The sequence below is a fragment of the Saccopteryx leptura genome, chromosome 1 (assembly GCF_036850995.1).
Source record: "Saccopteryx leptura isolate mSacLep1 chromosome 1, mSacLep1_pri_phased_curated, whole genome shotgun sequence".
NCBI classification, from domain to species: domain Eukaryota; kingdom Metazoa; phylum Chordata; class Mammalia; order Chiroptera; family Emballonuridae; genus Saccopteryx; species Saccopteryx leptura.
Window position 1 is genome coordinate 53109820 of NC_089503.1, and position 17303 is coordinate 53127122.

General features: G+C 37.7%; 1 protein-coding gene across 2 annotated transcripts; it reads left to right on the forward strand.

Moving 5' to 3' along the window:
- The first annotated feature begins 1188 nt into the window (after positions 1-1188).
- On the forward strand, positions 1189-11489 carry ZNF214 (zinc finger protein 214). 2 transcript variants are annotated; one of them, XM_066360589.1, is made up of 5 exons: positions 1189-1374; positions 1738-1799; positions 2276-2436; positions 6519-6680; positions 9013-11489. In XM_066360589.1, the coding sequence occupies exons 2-5, from the start codon at positions 1783-1785 to the stop codon at positions 10707-10709; spliced, it is 2037 nt and encodes a 678-aa protein (XP_066216686.1). In that variant the 5' UTR covers positions 1189-1374; positions 1738-1782; the 3' UTR covers positions 10710-11489. The 2 variants fall into 2 exon arrangements, with proteins under 2 accessions (XP_066216686.1, XP_066216685.1); XM_066360588.1 differs by lacking the exon at positions 1189-1374 and having other exon boundaries at positions 1736-1799; positions 2353-2436.
- Positions 11490-17303: the final 5814 nt, after the last annotated feature.

Sequence of the window (17303 nt, forward strand, 5' to 3'; positions counted from 1 at the left end):
TCAATTTTTTTTTTTTTTTTGTATTTTTCTGAAGCTGGAAACGGGGAGAGACAGTCAGACAGACTCCCGCATGTGCCGGACGGGGATCCACCCCACACGCCCACCAGGGGCGATGCTCTGCCCACCAGGGGGCGACGCTCTGCCCACCAGGGGGCGATGCTCTGCCCCGACCAGAGCCACTCTAGCGCCTGGGGCAGAGGCCAAGGAGCCATCCCCAGCGCCCGGGCCATCTTTGCTCCAATGGAGCCTTGGCTGCAGGAGGGGAAGAGAGAGACAGAGAGGAAGGAGGGGGGGGGTGGAGAAGCAAATGGGCACTTCTCCTATGTGCCCTGGCCGGAATCGAACCCAGGTCCCCCGCACGCCAGGCCGACGCTCTATTGCTGAGCCAACCGGCCAGGACCTGTCAATTTTTTTAACCTATGGACAGAATGAACATTACTATGGTGCTTAGAACACACTGTTGTGCAGATGAACGTTAAAAAAAGAGTAAGAAATGTAAATTTGTAATTTCTACATTGGGCAGCTGCCTAGGTGCTCACCCGAGAACCCTGATCACAAGTGCCATTTAACAACCGGTTAATGGAACTCAACAAAAAATTAGATATTGGTTCTGTTGAACCCGTGTAAACCAGCTGAATTCCACCACTGGGTATCCGTCATGATGCATCTGTAGATGGTGTTATACTGAATTGTACACTTGAAACATGCATGGTTTGGCAAACCATGTCAACCCATTAAAAAAGAAAAAAAGAAAGATCCTCTTCATAGTTGCGTGACTCCAACCTCAAGTTTAGGGGTGTTGCTAGGGCCAGAGCTAATGGGGTGTCCATTTCCTCAAACACGAGACAGCGGGAGTTACCACCTCTCCGCCCCAAAAGCAACCTAACAAGGGTTTCCCTACGTTCCTGATAGGGGTTCCGCACTCGCGGGTTTTGAGGGTCCCACAATTCTCTGAGGCGGACCGCATGTCCTACTTCCCAGGGATCCTAAAAACACCTAGAATAATCCTACATTTTTACAATCTGAGGTGGTCAGGCCCCAAACCGGGCTCAGAGAACCTGACTGCACCCCCCCCCCATCTTTCTGGCCAATCAGGAGGCACGTCTTGCCTTTCTCGCCCGCCCCCCCGTCTCCATGGAAACGCCCTGGGTGTTTACTCCAAGGCCTGCGGCTTGGGTTCTGCTTAGCGGGGCTGCAGCCATTGTTTGTGTACCCGGAGTGATTTGGTCGGTCATTGTCCTTCTTAGAGGTTTCGTAAATGACTCTCGAGAGCATCGAGCCAGACGCGGACAAGGGCAGGGAGAGCTGTGGCTGGAGAACGAGTGGCAGAAAAGGGAGGATTCGGGCCGAGAGACAGCCCGGAGACACTTGAAGGTGGGGTCTTCATAGCCGCCCGCCCCGTGTTAAAACTGCGTAAGGGGTAGGAGAGAGGAGGGCAGAGTCAGCTTGGGCCCTGGCCTGGGGTGCTCTGGGTTTAGGGATGTTGGGGCGCAGCTCGGGTCTGGACGCGGAACGGAGAGCACGCACGTCTTCACTGCGGGCGCTGAGGCCGCGCGGGTCGCGGCCCTGGGACAGGCAGACCTCGCTCTTGGAGAACCATTTGTGCGTCTGAATCCGAACACTCGGGCAGCCAGTGGCGCGTTGGGGGAGCCCAAACCTGCCCTGCTTTTAGGACACCCACGACTCGTTTTTCTCACCAAAGGAATTGGACTCATAACTGTTTATCATTTTCCCCAGGGACCCGTGATCGGCAAGGCAGGACTGGGGTGGCAAGCAAGGCTCATGCCTCCATTTTACAGGTGAGGCCTTGGGAGGACCACCAGTTGGGTCCTTTGCAAAGTTCCACAAAGACATTGGTGCCAAGAGTTGAGACTATGTTCAGGATCTGAGCTCTTTCTCTAAGACTCTGGTAGTAAAGCCAGTGTTTCTGTTGTAACAAGTAGGGGAAAGAAATGGAATTATCTATTTAACTGATGAACAAAATAAGAAAAATAAAAAATAGAAACTATTTGACTACACTGCTATTATTTCTCTTACTTTTATCGTTCTTGTTAATAAACCAGGAAAGCCTTGAGGCTCAAGAGGTTAAATTAGATAGGGAGGATCTGCATCCCTGGAGGGACTAAACTATGAGATCAAATTCTGTGTTTTCATGTTCAAACTAGAATCGTACCTTTGAAGTTTCTAGAGGGTTAGAAATAAGGTCCAGGATGCTGACTGTCATAATTCTCCTGGTCCTTGAAACGTTCTTGGGTTGTTTCTGATCTCTTTGTAGGGGATTTGAGGAGTGTAGTGAAATTGGGAATTTCAAGTCATGCCTACTCTTTCATTTCTCCTTTCTTCTCGGCTCAGCCTTCTCAACACTCCACTCTTACACAAAAGAGGAACACAAAATAGGAAGTAATGTTCACAGTTTTCCTCATTGTCTGATCCCAGGTGAGTTGGATTGCCTCTTCTCATTTATAAAATGCCCTTGAATTCACCATGGATAGTGGGAGTAGTGGAAGTGGTCCATGGGAATGGATGGACCAGACAAAATAGAATGTTGTATGTTCCTTGTTTGCCTGGGAAGTCTCCTGTGCCACAGCTCCTGCCTCCCACCCACTATCTTTTCCCAACATTTCCTTAGTCATTCAAGTTCATATTGTTCTTGCTGCTCTAGTATAAATACGGGAATGTTTTTCCTTAAAATAGGGAAATAAACTATATGAACTTAATAATTTCTTTTTATTTTATTTTATTTATTCAATTTTAGAGAGGAGAGAGAGGGGAAGAGAGAGAGACAGAGAGGGAGAAGGGGGGAGGAGCTGGAAGCATCAACTCCCATATGTGCCTTGACCAGGCAAGCCCAGGGTTTCAAACTGGCAACCTTAGCATTTCCAAGTTGACGCTTTATCCACTGTGCCACCACAGGTCAGGCTGAACTTAATAATTTCTAAAGTTATTGCACATTAAACAGTGCCAGAATGAGTGACACTTAAAAGACAGAAGTAGCAACTCAGATTTGGATAATCATTATATATAGGAAGATATCATTCCAGAAAGGAAGACTGTCATTTAATCTCAGGCAGAATTTGAGGGGCAACTAAACAGTAGAGGTAAGTATGAATGTATAAGGTGAGGCCATATTGTTGAGGGTTATTAATATTTAGTTGATTACTTATTCTTGTGGACCACTTAAGAGTCCTCTGAACATCAGCCAGGGGAAACCATTATTGATTTATAGTCATTTATCTGATATTTATTATACATACATACTCACTAATATGTACAAAAACTAAAATGTATGCACATATAGACATACACATATGTACAAATACATATACACATATAGATTTTATCTAAGATAAATGCACAAAGAGAAATTAGTATACATATATAATAATTTTGAAATTTAAATGATTTACATAAAGTGAAATCATTATTTTTATTTATATAGGTTAGCTTTGAAAGATCTTCTTCATCCCCAAATTGAATATATAACCACTTTCATTTTTTTCAATTTTTTTTTATAGTTTTGAGTACTTTAAAAGTTTAACTCTGAAACTTGAGCATGCTTTTTTCTTCCCACTTTTGTTTTCTTTGTAACATTTCCTTTCTCCATTGATTGGGTTTGCTATCTTTTCATATCCATATTACTACATTCTTAACACAAACATACACATAACACAGATTACTTTTAAGACTGTGTTGTTACATGGACCCATTTTTTAGTTCTTATACTGGTATCGCAATGTGTTTAATCTTGTTCCTGGATGTGTATTGCATTTACTGGATAATGAAGAGAAATTTTGCCTTTGTTTTTCACTGAGTTGGGGTAAGAAAAAGAAATGAAGATAGCTTACATATTGGCAATATTCCACAGAATAACATTATGATGATTTCTATTTTGAGTAGAAAGGAAGTAATAACTTTTAGATATTGAATATATTAACCTTTCAGTATGTTTTATTAGTATAGCATATTTGACAAACTGTAGGTTCTGGACTCACTACCTAAACTTATTTTATACCTCCACAACTTTTTGATTATACAAACTAGATTCAGTTACTCAAACAGTTTTTCATCTGAAGTGGGAAAATAGAACCTACTAGTCATTAAGAAGGTTAAATGAGGTCATACATGTAAGAAAACAGTACAGTGCTTGACAAATACAACTAACAATTGGTTGCTATTATTATTATTGTTATTATTATTATTTGTATTTTTCTGAAGTGAGAAGTGGGATGTAGAAAGACTCCTGCATGCCCCTCGACTGGGGTCCACCTGGCAGTGCCCACTAGGGGGCGATGCTCTGCCCATCTGGGGCATTGCTCTGTTGCAACTGAAGGCACTGTATTACCTGAGGCTGAGGCCATGGAGCCATCCTCAGAGCTGGGGCCAACTTTGCTCCGGTGGAGACTTGGCTGCGGGAGGGGAAGAGAGAGACAGAGAGAAAAGAAAGGGGGAAGGGTGTAGAAGCAGATGGGCACTTCTCCTGTGTGCCCTTGGCTGAGAATGGAACCCGGGACATCCATACGCCAGGCCGATGCTCTACCACAGCCAATCGGCCAGGGTGGTTGCTATTATTTTATTATTTAAAATATAATGTATATCTGATACAACTCTTTCTAGTCATTAAGACAGAGAATTGAGGCAGGGAATCTAGCTTAAATTATTTTTTGCCAGAGGGCTAATCAGTTGTCCCAGCATCATTAATTAAATAAACCATCTTTTCCCCCGTGCATTTGATATTACCTTGATCATGTTTAGAATTCATTGCTATATTTGAGTCCCTTTCCAGCTCTTTAGTCTTTTTCATTGATCTTCTCTATTCTCATGGCAACCCCATGGTGTTATCTAAAGGCCTTATTAATGTTTTAATATACCATTGCGTTAGTCCCCCTCACCATTGTTCCTTTTTCAAATTTTTTCTCTTTTTTTATGAAAGCATTTGAAATCAGTTTGTCAAATACCTCTTCACACTGCACCCAAACTTGTTAGTATCTTGATTGGGAGCCCATTAAAAATGCAGATAGGTTTATTGAGAACAACATTATATTTATTTCTCCTACCAAAGATTGTGGAGTATTTCTAAATTCTGAAGCTACCTTTGCATAGATTTTAAGTGTTTTTGTTGGCCCTGGCTGGTTATCTCAGTGGTAGAGCGTTGGCCCAGTGTGTGGATGTCCTGGTTTCAATTCCCAGTCAGGGCACACAAGAGAAGCACTCATCTGTCGCTCTACCCCTTTCACTCGCACTTCTCTCTCTTTCTCTTCTCCTCTTGTAGCCATGGCTCAATTAGAGTGAATTGGTCCCGGGCGCTGAGGATGGCTCCATGACCTCTGCCTCAGGTGCTAAGAAGAGTTTGGTTGCCGAGCAGTGGAGCTATGGCCCCAGATGGGTAGAGCATCGTCCCCTTGAGTGCTTGCTGGGTGGATCCTGGTCAGGGCATATGTGGAAGTCTGTCTCTTTGCCTCCCCTCCTCTCACTGAATAAAAAAGAAAAAAGAAAAAAACAAAGGTATTTGTTAAGCAATATTTAAATATTTATATTTTTAAATTACTGTTATGAATGTTATTTTAAAAATAACTTTCAATGATTATTTATATACCTAAACTCTTTTCTCTAAATTATGTAATTGGATTTTAGATATTAATTTGAACTTTTACTGTGATGTATTACACAATACAAAATATATTAAAATGCATATGTACAATATAAAATACAGTAACATGGACACCCACCATCTAGATCAGCAAATACTTTTAAAGATCCCATGATGACCCCACTATTTCATTCTCTCTCTCTTAAAGAGGCAACTGCTATCTTAAATCTTGTGTTCATTTTTCCTTAGCTTATTTTTTGTTGTGTTAATTACCTATACCTGCATCTCTAAACAAAATTGTTTAGTCTATTTTTGAACTATGGAATCTATGGCTTCTTTAGCATGATGTTATATTTTTATTTTTCCGTACTCTTTACAAAGTACAGTAACTTACTGAAGGACTAGTAAATTCATTTGTTTTCTGCACTGACACCAGTTTTCAGTCTTGTAGTCTGGGTTTCTCAGCATCCCAATTTTCTTCTTTAATTTATATATATATTGATGTTAAAGTAGACTTATCATATTTAAAAATTTTATCATTTAATAAAAAAAAATAAAGAGCACTGAATTTTCTCATTTTTGTGTTATTTGTTATTAATGTTTCATTGTTTAGGCATGGATCTTGGGAATTTACTTAAATCATTTATAACCACTGTTTACTACTTTGTAAAATAGAGGTAATAATAGTAGCTATAAGATATGATGGCTGTGAGGATTACTTGAAATATGAAATACTTAGTAGACAAATGCTATATAAGTGTTTCTTAAGATGGTGATAGGCTTCAATGACTAGATACATCATTTAGCCATTTGACTACTGTTATCATGTCTCCTCTTACCTTGCTTGTTTTACTTCATTATTGAAGTATTTTTCTATTTGATTTGCCACTTGTTATATGATATCTTTTTCTTTGTCCATCTTCTCATTTAGAATTTATCTTCGTGGAAAAACTGATTTTTGACCAGATGGCAGTAACATTTGAAGATGTGACTGTTGTTTTTACTTGGGAGGAGTGGAAATGCCTGGATTTTTCTCAAAAAAAGCTCTACAGAGAAGTCATGTGGGACAACTACACAAATGTCCTGTCAGTAGGTAAAGATCCCAGCTCTTAGGGAATAGTTTCTTCAGTTTTGTTGAGTGTTTTGGTTATCTAAGTGTACTGTATTGAGGTAGAAGAAATAGTCTTAAAATGGGTCTTAAATCAGATGACAACTAGAAGATAAAGCAAGACATCTTCCAAGACACCTAGGCTGTGTAATTAATAGGTACTTTTGATTGTTATTCTGATTTTCTGATCTCCCCATACAATCAGTTTCGTGTGGTCCTAAATTTGTTCTCATTTCATATTATTTGTATAAGTTAGCTCTTGCTGTATAACAAACTACCCCAAACTTAGTGACTTAGCAAAGTATTATTTTTTAATTTTTTATCTAAGTTTTTAGAGCGAGAGGAAGGGAGAGAGGAGGGAGAAAGGAAAGAAAAAAGAAGGAAAGAAAGAAAGAAAGAAAGAAAGAAAGAAAGAAAGAAAAGAAAGAAAAGAAAAGAAAAGAAAAGAAAAGAAAAGAAAAGAAAAGAAAAGAAAAAGAAAAAGAAAAGAAAAGAAAAGAAAGAAAGAAAGATAGATTTATTGTTCCACTTATTTATGCATTCATTGGTTGATTCTTGTATGTCCCTTGACTGGGGATGGAACCTGCAACCTTGCTGGGGATGATGCTCTAATCAAATGAGCTACCCAGGCAGGGCCACAGACTTATTTTTTATAATTTTAATCAGTTAGATGGATCTCCTATCATAGAGTGACTTGGTTAAAGACAGATGGTCTAAGATTAGGTTACCTAGCCTGACTCACATGTCTGGCAGTAGGTCAGCATCAGTGGGGAGAGTGGGAATGGGTGGAACATATGTCCTTCATCATGCAGGCTAGCCCAAGCTCATTTACATTGTGGTGGTCACAGTATTTTCAAAACCAGCAAGATAGTGGGCAAGTGGCAATGCACAAACACTTTTCAAGTCTGCATATATCACTTTTGCTATTGTCCCAAGGACCAAAGGCAATTATATAGTCAAGCCTAAAGTCAGTGAAGAAGGGAAAAACCAAAAGCTCTAGTTAATGCAGCCTTTTATTTCTTTTAATACAATCTATGACACTATTCAAGAACAAAAGTAGAAACAGTACAGTGGCCCCTCGTCAATCATGGGGGTTAAGTTCTAGAACCACCCGCGATAGGTGAAAATCCACGAAGTAGCAACCTTATATTTATTTTATTATTTATATATATATTAAGGCTTTATAAACCCTCTCCACACTCTTATAAACCTTTCCCACACTATTATTAACCTTTCCCACACTCTTATAAACACTTCCTATGCTCTTAAATACTTTCTACACTCTTAAACCTATGTAATTTTAACAACATATAAAATTCTATATGGGTACTCACCAGTGAATATACGCTATGTATTTTATTTTAATTTAATATTCTTTTAATATGTTTTAATTATTTTTATATTATTTTCACTATTTTAGGCTAGAAAATGCTTATTTTACCTCAAAAATAATTAAAATAACAAATATATAAAAATACGTATATACCGCAAAATCCCTTGATATAGTGAAAAATCCGTGATACAAAATTAGATATATACAATTTAAAAATCCATGATACAGTGAGACCGTGAAAAGTGAACCATGATATGGCAAGGGACGACTGTATTTCATTTCTTAAAATAATGCCCAAATAGAATAATCTATTAGGTCTCATCGTAAAGGCTATTTTCATGAAGCAGTTGGCCTTACTCTCTTATTTCTAAGAGTGCCTGGTAAGTACTATATGATCAATATACATTTGTGAAATGAATAAGGAAGTGAATATGGTAATACATACATGAATGAACAAGCAAATTAATTTTTTTTTGTTCAGTGAGAGGAGGGGAAGCAGAGAGATAGACTCCTGCATGCACCCCGACCAGAATCCACCGGCAAGCTCACTAGGGGATGATGCTCTGCCCATCTTGGGTGTCGCTCTATTGCTCAGCAACTGAGCTCTTAATGCCTGAGTCAGAGACCATGGAGCCATCCTCAATGCCCAGGGCCAACTCGCTCTAGTCAAGCCATGGCTTCAGGAGAGGAAGAGAGAGAGAGAGAGAGAGAGAAAGAGAAGTGAGAGGGGGATGGGTGGAGAAGCAGATGGGTGCCTCTCCTGTGTGCCCTGATGGGGAATTGAACCCAGGATAGCCACACACTGGGCTGATGCTCTACCACTGAGCCAACCAGCCAGGGCTACAAATGAATTTCAAACCCAAATATGGAGTAGCCTATACTTCTCACCCACACACGTATTCCCATAATTCTGAAGGTCATTGAGATACTTAGAAATTTTAAAAAACAGCCTTCATCTCACTACTAGATTATTTATTCTTCTAGGAAACTGGAAAGAGAGCTGCAACCTTCCACAAGAAAGGTTCAGATATTTGGAACCTGAAAATTTTTCCTGCTGGCAAAATTGGAGGAATACTAGCCCTCAGCCATATGAGAACAGAAACTATGTGGACACTATTCAAGGGATAGATTTCAAAGACCTAAAGCAACAAGACCTTTCCCAATACCAAGAATGGTTAATATTTTCTGCAAAAGTACCAGGTTATGGGAACTATGAACTGACTTTTGAAGGCAAAAGTCCCAGGAACTTAAAATATACAAAGTTAATACCGTGGCAGTCCTTAGAAACAAAGCACACTCAAGACGGTAGAGAAGTCTATGCGAGTGGTTCACATGGTTTTCAAGGACGCAGATACCACATTGGCATATCCAGGAAAAAGCTCTCCATTGAAAAAGAACAGAAGCTCATAGTTCAGCATTCTTATGTCCCCATAAAGGAAACTCTTCCAGAGTCCATTGAGGACCTAGATCAAAATGACCTACTAAAAGAGAAATTCTGTGGATGTAATAAATGTAAGGAAATTTATCATTGGAACTCACAGTGTGTTCTTCACAAGAAAAATCAACTTGGAGAAAAGTTTTATCAGTGCTCCATCAGCACAGCATGTTTCTTTCAGAGAGCAGACCTTTACAGACATTCAAGAATACACATAGGTAAGAGGCTGTACAAATGTGATGAAGTTGACATTAACTTCAGTCAGAGCCTAGGTGTTCAGTTTCTTCAGAGAGTCCACACAGGGAAGGTTCTTTATACATGTAATGTGTGTGATAAGAGCTTCAGTCGGACCTCTAGTCTTCACAATCATCGAAGAGTCCACAAAGAAGAGAAGCTCTATAAACTTGACTGTGGTAAGGACCTCCGCAGAAATTCATTACTTCACATTCATCAGGGACTTCACATAGGAGAAAAGGTTTTTAAGTGTGATCAGTGCGGCAAGAGTTTTAGTCGGAGTTCAGTACTTCATGTTCATCAAAGAGTCCACACAGGAGAAAAACCATATAAATGTGATGAGTGTGGTAAGGCCTTCAGTCAGAGCTCAAATCTTCGAATTCACCAGTTAGTTCACACAGGAGAGAAGTCCTATAAATGTGATGACTGTGGTAAGGGCTTTACCCAGCGCTCAAACCTTCAAATTCACCAGAGAGTGCATACAGGAGAAAAGCCTTATAAATGTGATGACTGTGGGAAGGATTTTAGTCACAGCTCAGATCTTCGCATTCATCAGAGGGTCCATACAGGGGAAAAACCCTATACTTGTCATGAATGTGGTAAAGGCTTCAGCAAAAGTTCAAAGCTTCACACTCATCAAAGAGTACACACTGGAGAGAAACCCTATAAATGTGAACAGTGTGGTAAGGGATTTAGTCAGCGTTCACATCTTCTCATTCATCAGAGAGTCCACACAGGAGAAAAACCCTATAAATGTGATGATTGTGGAAAGGGCTTTAGTCACAGGTCTAATCTGCACATTCATCATCGAGTCCACACAGGAGAGAAGCCTTATCAATGTGCTAAGTGTTCTAAGGGTTTCAGACATAGTTCAGCTCTTCGAATTCATCAAAAAGTCCACACAGGAGAGAAACCTCATAAATGCCATGAGTATTATAGGACATTTGATCAGAGCTCATATCTTCACAATAATCACAGAAAAGAAAACTTAAAATTCTGCTCATCCAGTTAACAGTTTTAATCAAAGCTTTAAGCTCAATAAATGCTGCTGGGAAGAGATTTCTATAAATAACCCAAGTAATTCCAAGCAACATTTATGGTATCTCTTAACACCCACTAAGAATCATTTGCTTCAAGAGATCCTTAGGAGGATTCCTATATATACATATTTTTTTCTACTATAAATATATACATAGTCATGAAATATATAAAAGATTGAAGGTGAAAAACATTCTGTTCCTTGTATTTTTTCTGCATTTTCTTGTGCATGAAACCATACTGTATGTTCAACTTTGTGTTTTTACTGACTTTAAAACACTTATATTTTGGTTTGAACTGAAATTGGCTAGCTAGCTAGCTATGAGATAGCATTTTGACTCTTGTAAAGTCCCTAGGAAGCCACAGAAAAAAATGAAAACACATAAAACTTGAAACTCAAACTGGTAGACAGCCTTTTTCTCAAATGTGGAAGAATTATAGTAATATAGGGTAAGTAAAATTCAACTGCTTATGACAACAGCTATGAAAATACTATATGACCCTTGATCTGAGAGAGGATGTGTTAGTGATGTTATTATCTGTCAACCTGGAAAGTCAGGAACCATCATTTTGTTGAAGGGATTTGCACAATGTACTCTTACCCATTACTTCCTCTGTTTTCCACACTTATTATAATAGGTTAAGACACTATGTAACAAATACAAGATTTAGACCTCTAAGGTGTGAAAGATGCAGACTAAAGCTGATAGAAGTGAATGTTTGAAACTGAAGATACTCCCATTGGTTCAGAATTAAGAGATCCAAGCAGTACAATTTGACTTAATCTCAGTAAAATAGAGTAGTAAAAAATACCTGCTAGAAATGAAATGGAACTCAGAGCTATGGGGAAATAGGAACTCAAGCTAATTACATAAGAAGAGAGAATTTGGCCATTATAAAAATAGAGTAAACAGGAATACAAAAGTCCTAACAATATATATATATGTTTCAGTATTATTTCTCAAGAAAATAATCAAGTATAACTGTTTAGGGGAATAAGAGAAAATTGCATTACCAAAGAAAGGAATACAATTGTAAAACTTGGAATCCCACTGCTTTAAAAATGAGCTATTTTGGTCCCTTAAAGAAATTTTCAAAAAGAGTCAGTAGCATGACAAAGACCCTGAAATCCAAACTAGAGCAGAAATCCATAAATACAGAACCTCTAAGATAAGAAGATATAAATTTGAAGGACTACAGAAAAATTTAAAATACTGTATTAAAGTAAAAGGCAATAAGGAGCACATATGACACTGCAGAAAATCAAATACTGTAATAAATGAGATGATCTTAAATATATAAATGATAATAAAATGGGAACAATGAGAGAAAAGATATAAAGCACAGAGAATGGAGACTCCAATGTAAGAATTAAAGATGTTTCTAAGGAAGATAAAAGAACATTTGGAATGGAATCAATCATTAAAAAAATTGTTCCTGAGCTAAAAGTATATGAACACTAGATTTCTAGAGAAAACAAGTGTAAAAGCCATGCTTAGAAACAGCTTAGGGGAAAAAGGACAATGCAGAAAGAAAAATTTGGGTTACCTACAAAAATCACAAAGGGAGGATGGAGAAAGGTCTGGCAGTAGTAAACATCAAAAGACAAGGAAACAACACCTTTGGAATTGAGATTAAATCTGTTATCACCTACAGTTTTTCTTTGTAAATCAACCTCATTGTTATTTATATGTGCAGGTAATCAGATAAGCAAGGAAACAGGAAACGGGCCAATTTAAAAGAGCTCAAGAATTTGAAGTCATGGTGTAAAAGGACTGGTGATGAGTACTAAAATTAGCTAAACATCACTAAGTCTGAATAATTGTTCATTTGTTTACAAAACTTCAAAAATATTAAATAGTTGTGCAAAACTAAAAACAATTTTTTATTCATTTTAGAGAAGGGAGGGAGGATCAGGAATCATCAACTCCCATATGTACCTTGAATGGGCAAGACCAGGGTTTCAAACTGGCGACCGCAGTGTTCCAGGTCAACAGTTTATCCACTGTGCCACCACAGGTCAGGTGCAAAAAATAAATACACACACACACACACACACACACACACACACACACACACACACACACACACGGTAAGTATAAAAGCAGATTATATAAAGTTTGGGTGGGAGAATAGACTGAAATAAACAGTTAAGTGACTTTCAGGTATACATGAATAGTTTTTTCTTTAATAAGTATGTTGCAAATATTGCATGGAATTTAGAAATTACTTGTTTGTATGAAATTCGAATCTATTTAGGTATCCTGTGTTTTTACTTGCTAAATCTAGCTCTTATGAGGAAAGGACAGCAAAAGAATATGTGCTAATATTTCTGATCTTAAATCACAGGGACTGATCACATTTTCTTCTTGACTTTCATAATTCAAGAAATAAAGATATAATGTATGTATTTTTTACAACGTTAGAAATTGCAGCTAATAAAACTAAAAACAAATATACCCCAAAACAGAATAAAACAAAATCAAAGAATATTCAGTTCCTGCCTGACGGATAGAGCGTCGGACTGGGACGCGGAGGACCCAGGTTCAAAGCCCCGAGGTTGCTGGCTTAAGCACAGGCTCATCTGGTTTGAACACAGTTCTTCACCTTGAACCTACAGTCACTGGCTTAAGCAAGGGGTTGCTCGGTCTTCTGTAGACCCCCCCACCGCCCCGTCAGGGCCTGTGTGGGGAAGCAATCTGTGAACCACTGAGGTGCCGTAGCAAAGGGTTGATGCTTCTCATCTCTCTTCCTTCTTGTCTGTCTGTCCCTATCTGTCCCTCTGTGTCTCTCCCTGTCACAAAAAAAGAATATTCAGTTCCTATAGCAAATGACAGAAAAAGAAATTCCAAAAAACACAAGAAGATGGCCTAAAAAATTAAGAGAACGTAGATCAAGAGAGAGAAAACCAAATTTATTGAGATAAGTTAAATGCTCTATTAAAAAGTTTTGAAACCCTTGACTGGGTTAAAATTTTTATTTATATGCTATTACAAATGAAAAGATTAAAGCAAAATATCAATTATTGATCAATTGCTCAGTATTGATTTATTAATATAATATAAAAGAACAGTCTAAGGTTCATCAGGCAAATGTAAAGGAGTGCCTACAATATGTCTTTATAAGTTAAACTAATTAAACCCATTGATGTAGGTAAAAATACAAAACCCAATAGTTTAAACTCTTGCAATCAAAATATAATGGCGGAAGAATTATGGTTTGTGGAAACACTAAAATGTCTTAACAAGAAACAGATAAAATGTAGAATGTAAATAATGAACAAAAACCACTAATTGAAATTAAGAAGACTTGAATATTGAAATCTTATTTTTTAAAGAGGGAATGTTTCTAAGTAAAGTTATAGATATATTTCAGAGTTCATCAATATTTCAATGACATTTGCAATAAAACAAAGATTCTAAAATCTTTAAATAGACATTGGAAAATAGGAAGATTAATGAGATTGCCTTCATATATAAAAATAATATATTGAAGTTAAAATAATGAGAACTTGGGCTGACCTGTGGTGGCGCAGTGGATAAAGCATCGACCTGGAAATGCTGAGGTTGCCAGTTTGAAACCCTGGGCTTGCCTGGTCAAGGCACATACGGGAGTTGATGCTTCCAGCTCCTCCCCCCTTCTCTCTCTCTGTCTCTTTCTCTCCTCTCTCTCTCTGTCTCTCTTCTCTCTAAAAATGAATAAATTAAAAAAAAATGAGAACTTGATTGTACATTTGAAAAAATGTTCAGTCACTAAATAAATTAGAAATAGACCAGTGTATAGATTGCATATGTATAGATAAAATATTTAGTACATATGCTTATATACTATATATATGATAAAGATAAATGACTAAGAAAAGGGTTATTTGGTAAATAAAGCAGAGATAGTTATTTCGTGAAATATTAGGCTTTCATCTTATGACTTACATCACACACACACACGCAGATTTTCAAGCTGTGTTCCAAAAACCTCCATATGGTATCACGAAGGCTGGTGTATCAGAAACAAGAACCAGAAATTTAACCCCATTTTTATATGATTCATATACAAGATTAGCACAAAATTTTATTTTTTTTAAAAAAAGTTTCTACCACTTTAGACAAAATGTTTAAAATTCCCCAAAGTTGGGTTTTTTATAATTGAAAATATACACACCTGCATTTTTTGAGATAGGTAAAATAAATGAACCCAGAAACAATACCTAGGAATTTGGCCATATAAATTTTTTAAACTGTAGGTTAAGAACATAAGGAAGTGAGACAACAGTTGGAAAAATATTTGTCTTGATAATGACAGTTACATATTTTTTATAATTAAAATGGACATCTAGTAAAAAAAATATCAACAGATTAAAGCAATGAAATACCACTTTTATTAAAAATTGTAATAGCTGTTTTCTGTGAGTACAGAATGATGGATATTTAGACACCACTTATATTGAGGGTAAATTGATACAAACTTTTTTTGGTAAAGCTATTTGGCAAATCATGAGCCTTAAAATTGCTGATACTCTTTCTTACAGTGAGTTCTTATCTCTACATATATCCTATAGAAATTGTTACATACTATTAGGGAACTTATATTTGCAAAGAACAGAGATCCACTTAGGTTATCTCATTATAAGATACATAGTTATGTAACATTGTTTTAAAATCACACACACACACACACACACACAATCCAAGGTCAGAAGCTTCAATATGGGGACTTGTTCTACAATAAGGCTACTCTTTCAAGACTTTTTTCTCTTTGAGTATTCTTTTTTCTCTCTTCAGATTGACCTCCTGTTTACTTACTCTATGTATGCTTGTAATTGCCATCACATGCCTGGATATCGTTTTTCAATCCTGTTGCCCACTGTTAACTTGTAACTTCCTTCTGGGTTGCTATCAGATGTCTGAATGGGAGGATAATTGACTTAATTACTATATGTGCACAAGCCTTTGAGGTCAGGCTAAACCACAGGTTACCAGTAAGCCTTTGGGTTGGTTATCTTTATATCAGATTGTTGCTCTGGTCCCTTAAGACATGCTCAGGGATGGAGTAATAAGACCTATAACATGGTAATTAAGGACTGATGTTCAAATAAGTTTTTTCACAAAGTTGTAGGTTTGGGCCAAGCACTCAACCGTATTAGAATACACACAAAGATAAATGTTTGAGATATTTATTGTAGTGTTATTATCTTTTTATTTTATCTTATTTTATTCAGTGAGAGAAAGGGAGGCAGAGACAGACTGTCACATGTACCTCAACTGGGATCCACCCGGCAAGCCCACTAGGGGGCAATGCTCTGCCCATCTGGGGCTTTGCTTCATTGCTTAGCAACCAAGCTCTTCTTAACCTGAGGTGGAGGCCATGGAGCCATTATTAGCGCCTGGGGCCAACTCACTCCAATCAAGCCATGGCTATAGGAGGAGAAGAGAGAGAGAGAGAGAGAGAGAAGCGAGAGCAGGAGGGGTGGAGAAGCAGATGGGTGCTTTTCCTGTGTGCCCTGACTAGGAATCAATCCTGGGGCATCTGCATGTCAGGCCAATGCTCTACCATTGAGTCAACTGGTCAGGGCCTATTGCAGTATTTTTTATGTTTTCCTCTTCCCAGAATAGGAGAAAGGTCAAATTATGATGCATCTATGTGATGGTATGTTATGTAGTCATTAAAACATATTTTCCAAGAATAATGTAGTAATGGTTAAGACTGATGAGACTTACTTATGGTGTTAAAAGTACAAAATGCAGAACTGCATATGGGGTAATATTCTATTTATAGCACTTTATATATATATTTATATGGCTATTTCTATGAGGAAAATATGTATATTAAAAATGTTAGTCTATCTCTTTAATAAGATGGATTGTGGTTATGTTTATTTTCCTAAAACTTTTCTGCTTTTTACATTTTTATTGGTCTTATTTTCATAAAAAACAATCACCTTTTAAAATATAAGTTGTTTAAAACATAATATTGCATTGTGTGGCTATACTATAATTATCTCTATTAGGGATTTAGACTTTTCATTTTATATCATGGGTTGAACTGCCATAGTGTCATTATGTATGGAGTTTTCTATTAGGTAATTTTTATAATAATTTTCTATATGCAATTATTAGGTTAAAAGATAGGCAGAAGGTGTGACTTGAACACAGAAATGGAATAATGAAAGTACATGATGTATACAGCTAGCTACAAGTAGCTTGACACTGTTGGGAGTGTAAAATGTAAAAATACAATAGGAGAGGTTAGAGGATGGACAGATCACCAAGGACTGCCTAAAAATTTCTCTTGGTTATGGAGAAACATTAATGAAGCTTAAACGAAGGAGGAACACTATCACTTTAAAAAGATGACTAAAAACAATATAGACTGGATATGTTGGACAGTGAGGGGAAGAGAATGAGCAAGAGGAGATCACCAGACCATTTAGTACACAACTAACATGGTGTCAGTGGTAGGAATCTGCCAGTTCGCACTGCTTGGGCAGAAGGGATACCTCATTTTTGTTGAGTTCAGCAAACTGGTTGTTAAAATAGTGCTTGTAATCAGGGTTCTCTCTAAGGTGGGTGCC